Source organism: Oenanthe melanoleuca, chromosome 18 (assembly GCF_029582105.1).
Source record: "Oenanthe melanoleuca isolate GR-GAL-2019-014 chromosome 18, OMel1.0, whole genome shotgun sequence".
NCBI lineage: Eukaryota > Metazoa > Chordata > Aves > Passeriformes > Muscicapidae > Oenanthe > Oenanthe melanoleuca.
The window spans coordinates 5,578,402-5,592,908 of NC_079351.1; the positions used below are offsets into that span (position 1 = coordinate 5,578,402).

Genomic DNA, 14,507 nt, shown 5'->3' on the forward strand with positions numbered 1-14,507 from the left:
GTGATAATACAGGTTAGTTCTCTTCTTATTCTCAGTCCTGGGTCTTTTCTTTCTGACTAAGGACTCTTTCCAAAGGTCCCAACTGGTTTTCCACACTAGGTATGTTACTAGGTGGTGGCAACAGTCTAATTGGATTTATTTTTGCTGCTTTAGAAGGAAAGCTTTGGTTACTACATGGGCAGTGCTCTTCATGCAGCCTCTGCCTACTCCCAGGTGTATGGTGCAGGTAGACACAGAGCTGAGAATGACCTAAGTGTCCTAAATTAGTCTGTGATCATAATTTCCCTTAGTGGTAGCTTGGCTATAATTCCTGCAATTGTTTTGTGTTCCAGCTGTGAAAGGGTGCAATAAAACAATCTGCAGGAGTGCAGGAATGGGTGCAGTGGTGTTGGAGTGTGATGAGTCTGGCAGTCCAGGGTGCACTCACAGCACAGCAGGAGGAGGATCTGCAGGGTGAAGAACTCAGGAATATGTAAATCCTCTCAATATGTGTTTCTTGATGAGGTTTCTTGGTAGCCTATGGATGTACTGTTATTTCTGGAGAGGCATACAGCTGAGAAGAGTTTCCTCTGAGGTGAACTTAATACCTTTCTAGCAGGGGAATATTGACTGATCACAACTACAAAAACTATTTGGAGGTACTAGCAATCCATGTACTTATCATGGGGGTCATAATGGGAAGAGTAAGTAGTGGTTAGTTATAGGGATATCAAAGTCACAATGTGAGTTTGCTTCTAAAAATTTGTGACTTATAAAGAGTGCTACTCAGGAGGCTGGATCTTGAATATGTCCAATTCCCTTTGTCTTATGGTATAAACATCACTATATGGGCAGATTTTAGGTAAGCTGACTGAAATATAACTTATGTATAATAAGTACAAGTTATGAGTAAGTGTAGGTGGAGATGAGGTGGAAAAGTAAGCTACTGATTCTATCTTTCCCCTCAGAAAATTAGCTAATCCATATTGTCAAAATAGGCTTCTTGGTATCATTCTTATAAAAATAATGCACTGCTAAAAGGAGAACTCACAAAATAGCACAGACTGTAGTTATTCAAATCTCTTTATTCAGAATAAGCTCTTTGAGTCCAAAGCAACATATTTACTTAGTAGCTGTGAATGTAAAGTACTTCTGAAGTGAACCTGTTGAATAATAGTGAAGTCAGAACCTGTTTGAATATATTGAAGTCAAAACCAGCATTTGAAACTTTTTTTCTCTAATACTTCTGAATATTTTCAACATCCAGTGCAAGGCACAAACAAGATTCTGCTGCTTTCTAGCATCTATTTTCCATTAATGCCTGAACCTCTCATTAATGGTCAGTGTTTCCTCCAAAAGTATCACAAAGAGGAGGTGGCAGAGATGAAAAAATCTGGGTATTCTGAAGCTTGTGCAATAGTGACATTGCTGGATATCATTGTAAGATGACAGATAATTATGTACCAGTCATTCTTTTCTGCTCGTTCCTGCACAGCATTGCAGATGAGTTTTTCCTTCAGATATAATGATTGAATTTTTAAACTATTTTTTCTTTTATTTCAGGAAGAGTCTTTTGGCAACATGACAAAAAAAAGCCAATTTTGCTAAGTCAACACAGCACTGACTTTCAAATGTTTGGGCTTTGAGATATTCTGATTAACTCTGTGTCACTTAATGAAGTTGCTTTTGCTTTTCTTTAGTTCTAGAACAAACATTCATAATAGTTTAATCTTCATGGTTTCCAAGAGTAAGCTAAAAAAATACCATAGATAATAAAGTCAGAAATATAAAATAGATGGAGTGATTTGAAATTCCCTTAGGGAAAGGACCATTCTATTCCCTGTTTTTTTTCTTATGCTATCAAGCAATTTTCCTTGAGCTTTGTGTGCAAAAGTCAGTGATCAGTTTGTGCTGCATCAGTTAGTGGATGCTCTTGGAATACAAAGATGTAGAAATGTTTAAACAGAGCCAGCAGCTCTGCTGAGGTTTTATTCCTCATTTGTGTGAGCTGTGGGTGCCCTTGGTGAGGGGCAGCACTTCCTCCCTTCTGTATCTGCTCGCTGGAGTATGAACCATTAACCAGTGCCTCAGCTTCACCATTCAACAGGCAATTGGGTAAATTGCAGAGTGGTTTCTTTCTTTTCTTTTATTCCTTTAAAGGTGTTTGTATTTCTGAATAATTTTGACAGAAAATCAAATATTAATAATTGGTTATTCTGCAATTTACTATAAAACAATGAGAACTGTCAGTAAGTGATAGGCAGTTAGTGCTGGTTTTTTTGTTTCTAGGGCTTGCAAATTCAATGTGGAGATGTTTCTAAAGGATACAAGCTTTACATTTGTGCTGATATACAAAAATGTGTGTTTTGCTCCCTGCCCCCAAACAAATAAAAATTTTACCTTAGTAAGTTCCAAAAGGAGAAATCTTTACTTTACAATCCATAGCAATCTTATGCTAAGTACAAGTGAGACAGTGTATATCTACATGCAAGTCTCTTCTATGTTTTTTAAAATAACCTTAAAATTCAGTTTCATTTCCTCCTCAAAAAGGCATGCACTGAATTTGTGCTTTGCAAAGTCTAAATCTGTTTTGTTCTTGACAAGTTCAGTCACATTCTCTTTAAAAATGTCACAGACTTGTCCAGGAGCCTTGCTTTTAGCTCTGATTTCCAAACAAGCTCTACAAGAACTTTTAATTAAGAGTTAGCATCCTGCCTTCATTTTGCACACAGCAGCCTCAACATCTTTATTTTCCCCAACAATATTCTCCTAATAGTATGTGCTAGGAACTATTGGCCCAAGCAGGCAGACTTGTTTTCCTCTCTGTAGTGAGCTGTTGTTCACTGTCATGTGCTGCTTAAGTCATAAATCAGACATCTGATGTGGGTCTGGGATGAATGGGAGGTAAAATGTGGATGAAGGAGATGAGAGAAGAGCCAAAAAAGGGCTGTTGGGATTTTCAGGTAGTGGCCTCTGGTTGTGTCACACACAGTCCACTCTGCCCTCCCACCCAGTGCCTGATGCAGCTCTGAGTGATGTCCCTGTCTGGAGTCCAGCACCTGGACTAAATCCATAATTAATGCCATACTTGTGGGTCTTGACGCAGTGTCACTGTAAATTGTTGCCAGGAATCAGCTTCTGAGGGGGAGCTGTTAGCTGATGCTCCTTGGTTGATCTGAAATCCCAGTGGACAAGTAGTTCCTGCAGTTTCATGTCTCATTCCCATTTTCAGCCTGTGCTCCCAGCTCAGACTGGAAGGTGAACAGAACCTGAGTGCAGTGCTTGCAAATATGGAATGTTCAAGGCCAAGTTGGACAGGGCTTGGAGCAACCTGGTCTAGTGGAAAGTGTCCCTGCCCACAGCAGGGGGTTGGAACAAAATGGTCTTTAAGTCTCTCCCAACCCCAAACCATTCTGTGATTATGATTGTATGAATTACTGCAGTTGTGTATCAGTTATATCCATGTTTGCATCACTGCTTCAGGGCTGCTTTTTAAGGTACCATGTATATTCCAAACCATTCATTTTATAACAGCTTTGGGAAGATGAAGCAGTTCATTGTGCAGCTAGAAGGACTCTTAGAATGAGAATGCTGCTTGTTTTCTGGAAGACTTCATAGAAAAGTAGTGACTAAAATTGTCAGCTGAAATCAAACATTATTATAAATAAAGGCATTTTTATGTAGCTATAACTGCCTTAACAAGAGTGAAACAGCCATAGGCTGAAGATGACTGTACTGGCTTAAAATATTATTTTTATTAATCTGTCTTTGCATTTGCATAATTTTCAGTAAAATACAGTGATTTTGTTGTCTGTTCCTTAGTTTATATGCCCAACTCTTCTAATAACACTTTTAATGGTGCAATTCTAGGATGAGCTCTCTGATGTTAGCCAGGCAGGCTCCAAATGTACAACTCCAGCATCCACAGCTGCTTCAGATGCTCCTGTGCTGCCTGCTGAAACCCCTCAAAAGGAAAATGTTGAAGGGCTTACAAAGGACACAGAGATGCCAAATGAGAAGCTGGATGTGAGCAAGAATATTGAAGTACAGGCAGCTCAAGAGACAAGAAATATTTGCACTGGTGAGCTGCTTTAACTTCTTAATGTAGGGTTGCTATGGACCTCATATTTAATCACTTATTAATTATCTTTTGTTGTGCCACAAATGAGAATGGGGTTTTTACTCAGTATTTTAAGGAGTACAGAATATTGGACAGAGATAAGTCTGTTGTTTATTGGTGACTTTAGTCCATTTTTTCTTCAGGATAAGAATTATTTATGATATTTATTTGACAGTAGAAAATGCACAAGGAGTCATTAAGTGTTGGACATCTTGGTTTCAATTACAGACATAGTAGGAAATAACTGCTGTTGGATGACTTGTGTTAAATTCAGGAGAGACTTAGGAATTCCAGTGTCTGCACTAGAGTATCAAAATCTGTGGGTCTTTTCAGTTAATTACCTTGAAAAGTCTTTGAACAGAAGTATCCTAAGTTGGTGATTGCTTGAAAGCTACTACATGTAGTTAATATGTCATGATGATTTTGTTTATGGACATGTACCACTTGCTTTGCCCAGGGGGAAATGAAAATGAAGAAAAATCTGAAGTTCAGGCAATCATTGAGTCAACTCCAGAGTTGGATATGGATAAAGATCTCAGTGGATATAAGGGTTCCAGGTAAATTGTGTGTTGTGATTGGATAAAGATGACAAATTTTAGAAGGTTATTTAAAGATGCTGTGTATGGGAATTTTCCTTTTTCCTGTCTTTGTTTCATTCTTATGATGAGAAAAATAGAATTACCCTGTATGGTGAATCTTAAGGGTGTAAGTGCTTTGTGTGAAAGGAGCCCCTTCTCTGACCAGAGGAATATTTTGACCTCCTACTATTCAGTTCTCTTGCATTCTTATTATATTGAATGACTTCCAGTTTAGCTGAGCTGTCTGTTCTTCAGGCATTTGGGCTGACTAAGTCCTGACACAACTGAATTTCTATAGGCTAAAACCTGATATGCTTTAATTTATTAAAATCCTGTCCAGCTCAGTATCAGCAACTGCTTCAAGTTTGAGATCTTGATGGCAAAGCAGTATTTGAAAATACAACCTAGAACCTGTAAGCCAGCTGAAAGCTTGTGGGGTTTGTTTGAGGGAACAAGTGAACTACTGGTAAAAAATACAGAGAAAGCTTTTCTTTGTTGTGAGAATGTTATCTCCCTGCTTTTTCATGACTTGTTTAATTCTCTGCCCAGCACTCCCACCAAAGGCATCAAGAACAAAGCATTTGACCGTAACACAGAGTCACTCTTTGAAGAGCTGTCATCTGCTGGTTCTGGCCTAATTGGAGATGTGGATGAAGGTGCAGATTTACTGGGTAAGAAAGGTTATTTAAAGATGCTGTATACAGCAACTTTCCTTTTTAGGATGTGCTTAATTATTATTGCCAGGCTTCATTTGCATTAAAATTGTTTGAGTGGCATCTTAAGGTCGTTATTGGAATGCAAAAGAGAAGAAAGTGTTTGTTCTTTCTCTCTGTATAATGATCTTAATCTTTTGGGACACTTCTTACACTATTCTCTATTTCTTCCTGTATGTTCTTACATAAGGATTTTTATCTCAAGGAAGGATTTTTGTCTTGAACTAGTTTTAAGTAGTTTTATTCAGGTCATGCCTGATCTGTAGTGGCCTGGCTTTATCATTCCTTAGGGATTTTAATTTGAAAGAGAATTGCAGCAAATGAAATGGTGGTAATTTGAGAATCAAACTGTTAATTGATAGGGGAGGGGAAACCCATATTTCTCCTTCCCCTAAGCAGCTTGCTGTTACTTCTATGCTGACTGACAAAAAACCTTGAGTTTTGAGTTGAGCAAGATCAAAAAGGTCATGAGAAGAATAATCTTTCTATAAACAATACAGCAAGATATTTTTTGCTATATAATTATTCAGGCCTCATTTTGAAATAATGAAAGCTGGTACTGTGGAATGTATAAAATGCAGATGCCAGCCTCAGGTGCTTTCAAAATGAGTTGTGTGCAAACAATCAGCAACTTGTTTGCTTCTGTCCTCTGAGCCTGCAAAAATACAGATTGTTAGGACTGTTAAAACTCCTGTGTGCAATCTGGATTTCTGATTGTTCAATGTTCCTCCAGAAACCTGTTTTACATCAAACAGGTGACATTTCTGCAGGTATTACTCACTGGAAGTAAGGGGCCCATCTCCAGTCTGAGATGGTTTTTCTTTGTTATCACTCTGAGGCTTTCCACATCCTTCCTGTCATACTCCATCCAAACTCTTGGATGTCATTCCATTGTCACAGGGACAGCTAATCACACATTCTGCATGCAAAAATATAGATACTGGAGAAGTATTAACATGGAGCAACATCCATCCCTTTGCTGTGATAAATTGATTAAAGAAATCAAACTACTGTCAGGATGTCCTGATTCTAATGCTTTGTTTTTCATAGGCAAAAAATAATACACTTTTTTTGTATAACTTATAAAGGTTTGTCAGTGAGGTTATCACCATTTTCTGTAAATCTACTGCTGGAAACACCACTGTGTGCAAACTCAGCCTAGGGTTCTACCTGTGTTTGTTGTGCAGAATGTGTTGGTCTGAAAATTTTAAGAGTTGTGATTTCACTTTGAGGACAACCATAGTCCAAAACCTGAAAAGCCACACCTGCATCCAGGGTAGTCTGTGTGTTTGAAATTTGGACATGTTCTAAGTGAGCATTAAACTTCAGTATGGAGTTGTGTAAAAATAGTTAATTGGGATTCTCTAATCTGTTTTCTCTTGGGCTGCATACCCAGGGGAATATTCTGGTGTGTATGCTTCTTTTTTCAAAAAATCTTTGAAATCTGTTGCTTCTCCAGTTAGGCATTCTTGGCTGCTGCTCTCATAAAATACATTCTCTGCATTTTTTCCCTGCTTGGTAACTTTTTTTTGCTGTTGCACTCTGGCTTTCTAGTTTTTATTCTTGCATTATAAAAGATCCTGAAACCTGTTGGACATGATCCTACTTTCTTTTATCTGTGAAAACTGCAAATGTTTAAAAAGCAATAGCAACTTGAGTAAAATCTCTTGATGGCTGCAGTATAGGGGATTCTCCAGATATTGATAAATGTGGCTGATCTAAGTTACTTCAGTAAATGTCATTTACTTTTAATCCAAACCCAGAGAGGGAAATGTCAAAAGAGGGAACTTTGACTTGCATGTCTATTTATAGATACCCTTTTTTTTCTTTGTTATCCAAATATCTTTAAAGTCTTCTGCTGCCAAAGTTGCTTAGAAGATTGTGTTCCTAAAGTATTTTCAAAGGCCTCCACCATTAAGATATTTTTCATTCATTATGTTAATCTTGAATTAACATAATTTCTGGTGTTATCTGTGTGGTAATTATTTTGCTGTGCAAGATGCAAAATAATTATTCTCTCCTGAAATTACCTTTTTTAAAATTCTGAAAATTGTATTAGATATGCAAAAAATAGGGTGAGAAATTAATTTCCAGAAATTTAAATAACAGTCAAGTAGTTACTTGAAAAGTTATGGTTATGTTCACTTTTTTCTATAATAGGATATTAATTGGAAACTTCTGAATGGTTTAGAATTTCTTCCAAGGACTGTGCTTCTAAATTATTTCACAGAAAATGAGAGACTTTTATTAAGTTACTGATTTTTATAAGAGGTTTAACCAATGGAAATGGTTGTGACAAACTTAAATTCTTCAACATCAGTCTTCTGTATAAATCCTGCTTCTAATCACATCACATCCCACTTCAGATTTTTGGTGGTGGCTTTGTTTTAGTTTGCTCTTACTTCCTAAGTCTAAATCTCTTACTGCTCCTCGCTCATACTACACCTCACATGAAATGTTTCTTGTTCTTGTTTTTGCTCTACATGGAATGCATGGGCTTAAAAGACCATAATTTCTTTGGTAAGGTATCATTTGCTCTGGGGAAATCTGCAGGGCTTTCACAATCTGAACTTTATTCAGCATGTCTGGTGTCTGTAACTGATACACTTTGGTATCTAACATGGTGTAAAAGACAGTTGAGCATTTTAAACTTAACTTATTGTGGTCTAATACTTCTGCAACGTGCTGTGTTTGGTTTTTGACTTAGTACTGTAACATCTTCTAAATATACAGAGTAGCAGCACCGGCCTGTGCTTAGTCAGGGATGTCTTTGGGCTTTAGTTGAAGTCAGACTGGGAGAAGGTGGGGAGGGAAAGCTCATTGTAGAAGCTGGGTTGGACCTGAAACTTGAGATTGCTCACAGTTCTTCTGGCAAGTTTGCCATTCTTAAAATTTAGTTGACTTTAGACAATGGCAAAAAATAACTTTTGTAAAAACTTCCGTTTTATTTGCTAATTTCATGTGTTTATTTCCTTTGGAAAGGAATGGGGCGTGAGGTTGAAAACCTTATTTTGGAAAACACTCAGCTGCTGGAGACAAAGTAAGTGAGAATGTTTGTTAAAAATACTGGTTTCCTGTTACTTCATTATATCTTCAATATCCTGATACAGAATTGAAACTATACAAATGTGCTTTCAGTTCTAAGAGTAGTGGGGTTGTGAGTATTGGAATTTGTAGGTGTATTTGTCTGAGTTGGTCATCTTCTAGAAATAAAGGACCTAAGAAGCAAAATATGCTTTTATCCTTGTAAGGCTTCAAGAAATGCAGTGCTGTGTCCTGATGAGATCAACTCCTTGTCAGACAAACAGCTTTAAGTGCAGAATCAAATCCACTGGAGCACTTGAGGAATTTATTCTAAGCAAACTGATTTATCAGTACTTTTTTCTAATAGAGAATATGAATGCGTTTGAATGTTGGAGATTTTAGGAGAGATGGTTTGACCTCTAAGAAAGCTGTATCTCCTTACAGCAGCTCTGTGTAAAAAATGTGTAGGTCTTCAAAAATAAATCAAGGCTGAAGCTGAATATGTGAGACCATGGTCATCCTTATAACCATGTGTTTTCAATGTTTGTGTAGAAATGCATTGAATGTAGTGAAGAATGATTTAATAGCAAAGGTGGATGAATTGACCTGTGAGAAGGATGTACTACAAGGTGAATTAGAGGCTGTAAAACAAGCGAAACAAAAGCTTGAAGAGAAGAATAAAGAACTGGAAGAAGAACTGAGAAAGTAAGTTTAATTTTGTGGTTGTGAAAAAGGGAAAATAAGACCTCTACTGTGGTATTTAATGCAGCTGTTTTTTACTTTGTATTTAGAGCTCGTGCAGAAGCAGAGGAAGCAAGACAGAAGGCTAAAGAGGATGATGATGTAGGTGTATTTGTGTGTGTGCTTTTGTGTGTGTAATTCAACGGGGCATTAGAAATCTGTGTGTTTACTGGGTTCTACTAAAACTTCCTGCTTAGTAAGTAGTGGTAAAGTTCCTCCCTGTATAGAAATGACAGAAGATCTAAAGAGCACAAGTGAACTTCAATTGACAGTGATTAGTTTGCTTGCTTTCCTCTCTGCCCACTATTACCACTCTCTTTTTGTGAAGAGCTATTTTTATTCACATTATATTGCATACAAAGGACAGGAGGTTTCCAAAGCCCCAAACCATTTGAAATCTGGCTAGGGCAGCTCCTGGCTGCTGCCAGGAGGCAGAGGGGGCTCTGCAGGTGCCTGGCACGCGTGTCCCTGTGCGCAGAGCGACGTCCCCACGGCGCAGCGGAAGCGCTTCACGCGCGTGGAGATGGCGCGAGTGCTGATGGAGAGGAACCAGTACAAGGAGAGGCTGATGGAGCTGCAGGAGGCTGTGCGATGGACGGAGATGATCAGGTGAAAGGGCTCTGGGGAATCTCTGACACAGCTCCTTGTGATCTGCTCAGCAGGCTCACTGCCTCCTGCTTGTTCTCCTCATGCCCACGAGGAACGTTGTTTTTAAGTCATGGACATATAATTTGTCAGAATGGTTCTTGATGAGACCTCATATGATGTGAAATATACACATTTTTTCAAGGGATGCTTATTTTGGAGCAGTTACCAAAGCTGATAATTGTAAATAATGTTAATCTGGTGGGCAGTAGAAATTACTGTGTGTACACATACCTTGTGATGTCAAAATAGGGATAATGTAATCTTCAGACTGAGCATAATTCCTTTGGAAGGACTTAGGTTGTTCAGGATGAAACAGTTTAAATTCTGCAAGGCGTGCTACATATAAGCAGTAGAGATGGTGATTTGGTCTCATTTGCATCCTGAATATTCAGTTTTTGGAAGGTATGGTTTAAAAACCTAAGTCTTCTGCCTCAGACCTCAGCCCAGCTCATCCTTGTCCCTGACCACAGGAAGCAGAGGCTGTGGTGCTGCCTGCTGGCCATGGACAGCAGTGACATGTAATTGTTCCCATTGTCCTCATGCCTGTGACCCTTGGGGAGGGAAAATGCACATTCCCAACAGCCATGGCTTATTCTTCTGTAGCTATTGTCTGCTGTAGAAATCCTCTCCTATCTCTTATCTGTGGCTATGGGAACACTCACTTTATCAATTATTTACTCATACTCATTTACTCATTGAAGATTAATAGGCTTTAAAACAAAAAGCAATGGTTAAAATATTAAATAGGGGGCAGAATAATTTAAAACAGTTTGCTCCTTTCTTGGAGCATTTTTCATTATGAAGTGTTATGCAGACTTGTGTCTTCTGTCTGAAAAGGATGAGAGTTTGTTTGGGATGCAAGGAAATGTGGATGAAGTTTATTATGTAATTTTATTTTCTCTAGTGGGAATTTCAGTATTATGCTCTGATCAGTAAAGAAGTAGCAGTCTTTGTTATTTTCAAGATGTTATCCTGTTCTAAAAAATAAGAGTTACACACTGTTCCATTCCTTTTCCTTTTTTAGTTGTTGCTTACTCAGTAAACTTGGAATTCATTTCTTTTAGAGCATCCAGAGAAAATCCAGCCATGCAAGAGAAGAAAAGATCAAGCATTTGGCAATTGTAAGTATAGAAACACAACTCCACTGACAGGAATAGATAAAGACCCTAACCAATTAGCTGGCACATTTGTGTATGTTAGCTAATTATTTTTTGGCAGATGAAGATATCTTAACCCTTCTCCTCTTGTTGCCCAGCATACCAACTCGGTAAGACTGGTCTGGAAGACAAAATGCATTGTAAGCTGCAGCATGTAGTGATTGGCTGTGCACTTTGGGACATTAAATGCCAAAGTGCTGGAATTTTTTTTTTCTTGCTGAATGTGCACCAGGATTCTTGTTCTGAACATTTTTTCTGGATTCATTTTTATGATGAAAAGTAAAAACCTGAATAGCATGTGTGGATTGCATTTATTTCAGCTTCTTTTTCTTCTGTGAAGTACAGCTTACTGATTGTTACATTCTCCTTGCTGACTTCAAGCTCTTTAAATCTAAACCAGTGTTTTTCACAACAAGATATTTGTCAAATAATCCTTTTGATGTTGTGATTTGCTGATAACTGTTTTATCTTGTTGCCTAGAAAATAGTGGGGTTTTTAAAATGCTCTCTGCATGAGCTAATGTCCTTCATAGAACTGTCTTCCAGGTGTGATGTTCACATCCTAATTTTGTTGGTTCCCTGTAGGTGTTAATTCAAGATGAAGTTTCCATTAGATTTGATAAATGGGATAATAATCCTTTAAGAATTTTTCTTACAGACATGAGTTTTTGTGCTTTGAGAGTGTTGCTGAGTGTGTGGTGGCTGCTGCTATGTTGGGCTCCAGTTTCTTACTTTAACAGTTTTGAGCAGGGTGGCATATGTGGTGTTTCACCTGCATAGTCAAATTTGGATCTGACAAATCTTGACTCTTGTCTTTTGCTCTTCTTCTAGTTTTAGCAGGCTCTTCAGTTCATCCAGCAATACAGCAAAGAAACCAGAACCTCCTGTCAATGTTAAATATAATGCTCCAACCTCACACATTACTCCATCAGTCAAGAAAAGAAGCAGCACCTTATCTCAATTACCCAGTGACAAATCTAAAGCCTTTGAATTCCTCAGTGAAGAGTAAGACATTTTGGTTTTATACTAGTAGATATGCTCTATCAGGTGTTTACTCTTTTAGTTTTCTGAGATTACTAGTATGCTGCTAGGTTAAGTATAATGCTTTCCTGAAGTGAGTGTTGATTCAAAAGGACTCAAGATAGTGCAGAGTGAAATGTGCAGCAGTGGCTGAAATATTCTACTTGGTAAATACCACTGTCTTGCAGAAAAGTATTGCATTTGGGCACAGGAGGCAGCACTTGGTACACTTTTATAGGCAAATGTTGTAGCTGGGCAATAACTGTACAGGTATTTCAGGCTCACTTAAGAGTCAGGCTAACAAGAATCTGCAATTATGTTTTTTCTCCTGTGCTTTTTTGGCAATATATTTTTGTGAGTTACAACTTTTAAGGCTGCTAGTAGAAGTACATAACCCAAGTTAATTTCTTTTAAGGATTCTGGCAATAGACTTTCTGGTTTTGCCTGTTTTTCACCAATCCCTTAAAAATAGCCCACAGGAAACCTGCTGTTTTATAGGTGAAAAAAAACTAGAGATATCCTTGGTAACCCAGTGCTTCCACAGAGATCTTGGTTATTGAGTTTAACAGCAATTCTCATTGCACAAGATATTCTAAAGAGCATAAATGAGCAGTCTTCAATCCTGGTTGTGTCCCAGAACTGAAGCCAGTTTAGCCTCACGCCGGGAGCAGAAGAGGGAGCAGTACCGCCAGGTGAAAGCTCATGTCCAGAAGGAGGATGGCAGAGTGCAGGCTTTTGGCTGGAGTCTACCTCAGAAGTACAAACAGGTAGGATGTCTTCAAGTGTAATAATAACACTTCATGTTTTGTAATATTTGAATAGGGGTATGATTTCACAGCTTGTGTTTGAGTGATTCCAGCTTTTTTTGTTGAATTTACCAGTAAAGAATCTTTCTAAAGGAAACAGCAATGTAAAACTCATAGTTGTGTTTAATAAATTTTGAGCAACTTATTTCAAAGATTGTAAACCTCTTTTAAAGGTCAAATTTTTCCTGTTTGTTTGTTTTTTACCTAGGTGGCAAATGGTGGACAGGGTGAAAATAAGATGAAGAACTTGCCTGTACCTGTTTACCTGAGACCTTTGGATGAGAAGGATACCTCTATGAAGGTAGGATATCTCCAGTGATGATAGAGAGACTTGGGCAAACTATAGCTTGAATACTTTTGTTTTGGATTCAATTACATTCTTTTTAAAACAGGGAAGAAGAATTTATGTCTCACAAAAATATATGTGACTTTAATTGTAGTTAATAACTTAAAGTGGATTTTGGATATATAATAATGTTGATATCACTTAGCATATTTAACAATGCTTGTGTCACTTTATTTAGTTTGAGATTCAAGTGAAACATTTCTTTTTCTCCCAAGCTGTGGTGTGCTGTAGGGGTGAACCTGTCAGGAGGGAAGACACGAGATGGAGGGTCTGTGGTTGGTGCCAGTGTGTTCTACAATGATGTGACTGGTGTGGATGCAGATGGCAACAAGCAGCAAACAGGATCCCAGAGTAGCTTAGATAAACTAGACCAGGAACTCAAGGTAAGGTCACTGCAAGGCACATTTAATAATTTATATAGTTACACATCTTTACTGTGTAATTGTAGAGTAATAAAGTATTTTCTAATCAGGTTCATTGGTTACAAATAGATTTTTTTTTTTGGTTAGTCATTAGCCAGGATATTTAGGTTATTGAATCCAACTATTAAATATTTTGATTCTTCCCTTGCTGGCAAATCTGAGGAGCAAATTAATTTTACATCAAAATGATGTACTGCTTATACCAGTGCTGCCTCCTTTAAAAACCATTTGTGACAGAACTGTTTATGTTCTAACTGCCATGAATAGAATTCATATTAAGGACATAAAAACAAAGCCTTCATTTTGAAGTGCTGTGGGATATCACATTGACCTGTGGTGATACTGAGTGTGGCAGTTGGCATGTCAGTAATGTTTTTATTTGATACTGGTCTGACTGTATCATTATGCAGTGTAATTACAATGTTTTATATATTTTTAATAGAAGCATGAAATATGAGGGAGCTTTATACTTCAGATACATAGAGAACAAGTAACTGTGTTTAGTTTTCCAATGGCATTGAAGATATTTAACTTCCCACATATTTATGTATATTTCTGTAGGTGAAAATGTAAGACCATAAATGATCAGAGGTAATAATTCTATTCTTGTCCCTCTTTCTGTTGTTCATTTCTGCCTTTGTTCTCCTTCAGGATCAGCAGAAGGAACTGAAGCATCAGGAAGAATTGTCCAGTCTAGTTTGGATCTGTACTAGCACACATTCTGCTACAAAAGTTATAATTATTGATGCAAATCAACCAGGGAATATTCTGGACAGTTTCATTGTTTGCAATTCTCATGTGCTTTGTATTGCCAGTGTGCCAGGTAAACACTTGGGCTGGTTCAGCTCCTGCTTTTTTAACTGCTTCTTATTCAGTTTTTCTTACACCATGAAAATACATAGATTTGTTACCTAGTGTGATAAAATATTACTGTAACACAGGAGTAAGAAAGTA

The 14,507-nt window shown here is 37.7% G+C and overlaps 1 protein-coding gene across 4 annotated transcripts in view; it reads left to right on the plus strand.

The window, feature by feature from the left end:
• SPAG9 (sperm associated antigen 9) overlaps positions 1-14,507 on the plus strand; it is a 60,566-nt gene that overhangs the window by 30,054 nt on the left and 16,005 nt on the right. For all 4 annotated transcript variants that reach the window (XM_056505632.1, XM_056505633.1, XM_056505634.1 and 1 more), the window contains 13 exons: positions 3,850-4,060; positions 4,557-4,656; positions 5,227-5,348; positions 8,373-8,430; positions 8,967-9,119; positions 9,206-9,257; positions 9,634-9,764; positions 10,868-10,924; positions 11,791-11,964; positions 12,617-12,746; positions 12,994-13,086; positions 13,347-13,514; positions 14,205-14,376. In XM_056505632.1, coding sequence (XP_056361607.1) covers positions 3,850-4,060; positions 4,557-4,656; positions 5,227-5,348; positions 8,373-8,430; positions 8,967-9,119; positions 9,206-9,257; positions 9,634-9,764; positions 10,868-10,924; positions 11,791-11,964; positions 12,617-12,746; positions 12,994-13,086; positions 13,347-13,514; positions 14,205-14,376 — 1,621 coding nt within the window. The remainder of the gene's footprint in view (positions 1-3,849; positions 4,061-4,556; positions 4,657-5,226; positions 5,349-8,372; positions 8,431-8,966; positions 9,120-9,205; positions 9,258-9,633; positions 9,765-10,867; positions 10,925-11,790; positions 11,965-12,616; positions 12,747-12,993; positions 13,087-13,346; positions 13,515-14,204; positions 14,377-14,507) is intronic.